Here is a 4432-nt window from a genome sequence, read left to right on the forward strand (position 1 = left end):
TTTTTTCTTAATGCCAGTATTCATTTTGTGCTCGGCTAGTTTGAAGGAGTCCTAGAGTGAAACTATTACGTGCAGAGTTTGGACGTAAAGCTATGCTCGGATTCTAACAAATTACGACACTTGGCTAATATATATTATATATTAGCTGTATTGGCTAATACACACTATGTATTATAATATAAACTGTATTCTAGTTGTGTATTAGCTGTGTATTGGTATGTACTAGCTATGTATTTGTGTGTATTAGCTGTGTATGTATATTTTGTGTACTAACAATGCACATCTAATACATAAATGATACACAACTAATACATAACTAATAAACAGTTTATATTAGCCATGTTGTCATTTGGTTGTTATCCGGACGTAACTCTACATCCAAACTCCCCAAGTTATAATTTCTCCTGTAGTTTACTCACCATGTTTTTCATATTGCAATTGCAACTTTATTTGACTATTGTCTTATTGCTTCTTTCATGCTGATTTTAGAATATTTTTGTGATGAGACATTATTTTTTACAACTAGAATTGTTAATGTATGATAGTTTTAAGAAAGTAGTTATGTTCTTAAAAAAAAAAAGAACATATTAATAATTGATATATCGATTTTAAAAATGTTAATTTTTTTACAATAAATTCATGATCACATTTACAAAATACTGCAGCAGTGCAGCTCCTTGCTCACCTACAGTCTAAACACGATACAGATTATTGGTCTTTGCATTAAATTCTGTGATTGCTCACAAGAGTTTATTTGAGTGAACTGTGTTAAAGTCCACGTGTTTAACCCTCAAGGATAATGAATGTTGTTACCATCACCATTTACGACGATCATCCTTCTTATTGTCAGCTATGAGAACTTTTATTTGGTCCGGTGAATCGTGCGTAGAGCTACGTTTGGCCGGCACTAAGATCACAGGCACAAAACGAGAAATACCGAGCAATACCAACAATAACGAGAAATACGTTTATGTGAAGACAAAATACCGAGTAATACCGAGCAATACTGAGTAATCCCAAAAATACCGAGTTTTTTCTAGAAAAAACTCGGTATTTTTTGGGATTACTCGGTATTACTTGATATTGATCTTCAAAGTGCAGTATTCCTCGTTATTACCAAAGAATACCTAGCAATAGCGATCAAATACCGAGCAAAAACCAAGTAACAAACCTCTGACCGAAAGTAGAGCTACATCCGGCCAAAGGACGTAATAGAAGTTCCAGCTATGGAGACACTTGCCATGTCTAGTGAGCTGATGAATGATTCATTTGAGATTATTACAATTATTTATATAATTATGGAGATTTTTTTTAAAAGTTTTTTACGTTCAACTTTCTTGCAGTCATAAACCCTAATAGATTTCATTGAAAAAATGTTGAAATCAAATTAAAAAAAAAAATTGAAATCAAATTAAAAAGTAAAAGTTATTTAAAAAAAAAATAAAGTGCAGAAGGTGCCCCAACTGATCCAATATATTCATGAGCTCACGGAATGTCAATGTCAGCTTAGTTTTTACGCCTAAATGGCCAACTTGATGCAATGAACTCGTCCTCAAAGAGGCTTGATCATTAGCCAAATATTGTGTAGTAGATATCACAGGCCCATTAGTGGAATTCATGAAATCAGGCCATTGTAATTCTCGTTCTTATGGCCTAAGCCAACCATGGCTGTGGTTGAATCTCATGAGAGTGGCCTTGCTTGGGAAAGATTATTAAGTGTGGAGTCCAGATCGGAGAATAGACTGATTTTTGTGAGTGTACGCATCAAAAGAATAGTTACTATTCATCATTACGTTTTTATTGTGCACACTCTCAAAAACCGGACAAAACTACGGCCCAGATTCCACACGTAATAATCTCTCAAGAAAATGAATTACTGTAATGCCATATATCAGTGTGTTTGAATTTCTGTAATGCCATATATCATCAATACCAGCAAGCATACTAGAAACGGCTGTAGAAATGCTAGCTCCATTGCCAAGCCAACAGAATTGTTTTCTTGTAACACTTAGCAGATTTGGTTAATGTACGTAGGGCTTTATCTGCCTTTTCATTGTTCACTTCACATAGAATCACAATGAGTCCACATTCAGAAGTTTGAAAAAGGAAGTAGAAGGTACACACAAAAAAAGAAAAAGAGGCAAATAGAGAGAAGAACAAAAACATAAGATAAACGATGGAAATCGCCATCTGTGCTTGATTCTGCAACATTAACTACTTAGTATTTTTAACTGCTCGATGCCCACTCGATTTCTTGATAGATTCTATCCTCTGAAGCCTTATCTGCTCTCTGAATTTGGCTATGAACTCATCAGCCTTCTTGTCCACCTCGTTCTCCTCTGCTTCTGCCCTGACTTCTGCGGACGAGTGCACAGCCTCTTCAACATCAGATGAATCGCTTGCTTTCTCACTTTCAGAATCATCAGACATTACAATCATCTTCTCCATGAACTCAACCTTCTTCTTCTTCTTCTTTGTTTCAGTTTGATACTTCTGCTGCTGCAGAGCTGGAGCACTCTCGGTTGATTGCGCTTCCTTCGCTCTCACAGTTCGGACTGATCTCGGTGGAGACGAGTCCAACGAACTGTTTTTGAGAAATCCCTCTCTTCCTTTTATGCTCAAATCCTTCAATTCATCCTTGAAGCTCTTCTTCACCTCCCTCCTTGTTGAAATCAGGGATCCATGACTGAAAGAAGGTGGTGGTGGCGGCGGCGGTGGAGGATAGGCTACATGAAAACTCTTGTCTGATATGGAATGCTCGTTTAATGAAAAGGAGCTAGCTGTCGCATAATAGGATGGGGTTGGTGAGGCATCGTTCATGGCAGGACAATCATCTATCGCTTCCATTCTCCCAGATCTCGATTTCCATGGAATGGGAGAAGAAAGCACAGCGCTCGACGAGCCTAAAGAATCCGAGTTCTGAACTCGAGATTTCTTCAAGCTACGAACTGGCAAAAGCAAAGGCTTGCTCTCAACGATGACGGGGTCTGCGCGATGGTACTGCGAGCTCCAAGTTTCAGCCTTGCTGTCTTCGTCATCGAAGGCGGACGAGATATGAAGGATTCTGGAGACATAAGAGTTGGTGTCGGACTTAAAAGCGGCGTCTTTTTCTTTATCTTTGTCGAAGTCGTGGTCGGCGTTTCGACGGCTGAAAAGGCCGTAGGAGACAGCGATTCCGACGAGGAGGAGGTGGAGGAGCTCCCATGTTCGAGAGAGGAAGGTGGGGTTGGCGGTTTCAGGCATTTGGGAAGGGAAGAGGGGAAGTAGAGCTATGCAGATGGCGAAGATGATGGCTTTGTAGAGGAAGCTTGACAGGATTTTGTGTGGCGGGTTGTTCTTCTGCGCAGGGAGATCTGAAGCTGGATTCTTGGTGGTGGGAGAATGGATTACAGGAGAGTTTGGCTCCGCCATTAGAGAAGGTGGAGTTTGGAAGTTGGATGATTCTTCTTCTTCTTTGGTTTGCTTTTCCTTCTGTATTTTCTTTGTTCTTCAATCGCTGGCTCTGTGCTTTGCTTTGCTTCTGGTCTTGGAAGCCTTGATGAGCTGGTGAGAGTAAGAAGAAGAAGAAGAAGACTTGGTGGCGAAGGAAACAGGTCGGAGGCAATAAAGCGGAGATCGCCGTGGGACAAGTGACGAGGCATCGGGCACAATTTAAAAGGTTGGTTGATGCTTTTATTTTACCGTTGGTGGAGAATCGCAGAAAGGCCCTCTGCAGGTTCCAGAATTTGCAGCAATGTCCTCATCCCTCACCACTACAAATTTTTTTTTAACCTTTTTTTTTCTAATAAGCATTATCTTTAGGCCAATGAAATTTCCGATCGACTTAGCATTCAACTCACACTAATTTACATGAGTCAACACTTAAGACTTTCACTGCTTGCCAAAAGATTCGAACGAGGGACATCAGCTTTGCCTAACCAGCTCTTTTTTTTACCAATTTCAAAAGAAATGATTTATAACTAAAAGTTATTATTATTCAGAACATTTATATGCGACTCAACATGAAAATTATTTTTTGATTAAATGCAAAATTTTTAAATAAAATATATATTTCTTGAAGAAAATTATATCGCACTTTGATCATCTAATAGATGTGAAGATTATATATTTAACAAATCTGGACTACGAATTTGAGTTCTGGAGAAGTCTTCTATCTTTTACTTAATTCCATAGGTGAAATTCATATTAAGCTGAAAAAAATGCAGTATTTTACCTCATTTAATAATTTTACCGAATCAAGATAAGGTCATCTCCAAACTGAAAAACTCAATTTTCTCCAAAATATTATAATAAATGTAGTAATTCTTCTCCAACCAAACTTTATTTAACCTAATTTTTTGAATTAAAAAAAAAAAGCATGTGAACAGTGCGACGTCATGCCAATATTTGCGTCGCATTGTTCACCCTAACGCGAATGAATTTTTTTTTTTTT

The 4432-nt window shown here is 38.0% G+C and overlaps 1 protein-coding gene across 1 annotated transcript; it reads right to left on the reverse strand.

Moving 5' to 3' along the window:
• Nucleotides 1-1955: 1955 nt before the first annotated feature.
• LOC110107764 lies at nucleotides 1956-3517 on the reverse strand. The gene has a single exon (XM_020838137.2). It carries the CDS (start codon nucleotides 3409-3411, stop codon nucleotides 2215-2217), a length of 1197 nt encoding a protein of 398 aa, XP_020693796.1. The 5' UTR covers nucleotides 3412-3517; the 3' UTR covers nucleotides 1956-2214.
• Between the last annotated feature and the right edge of the window lie 915 nt (nucleotides 3518-4432).

This window comes from Dendrobium catenatum, unplaced genomic scaffold (genome assembly GCF_001605985.2).
Source record: "Dendrobium catenatum unplaced genomic scaffold, ASM160598v2 fragScaff_scaffold_390, whole genome shotgun sequence".
Lineage (NCBI taxonomy): Eukaryota > Viridiplantae > Streptophyta > Magnoliopsida > Asparagales > Orchidaceae > Dendrobium > Dendrobium catenatum.

Coding starts and splice junctions, on each gene's coding strand:
- LOC110107764 (XM_020838137.2), bottom strand. CDS start 3,411: ATGGCGGAGCCAAACTCTCCTGTAATCCATTCTCCCACCACCAAGAAT.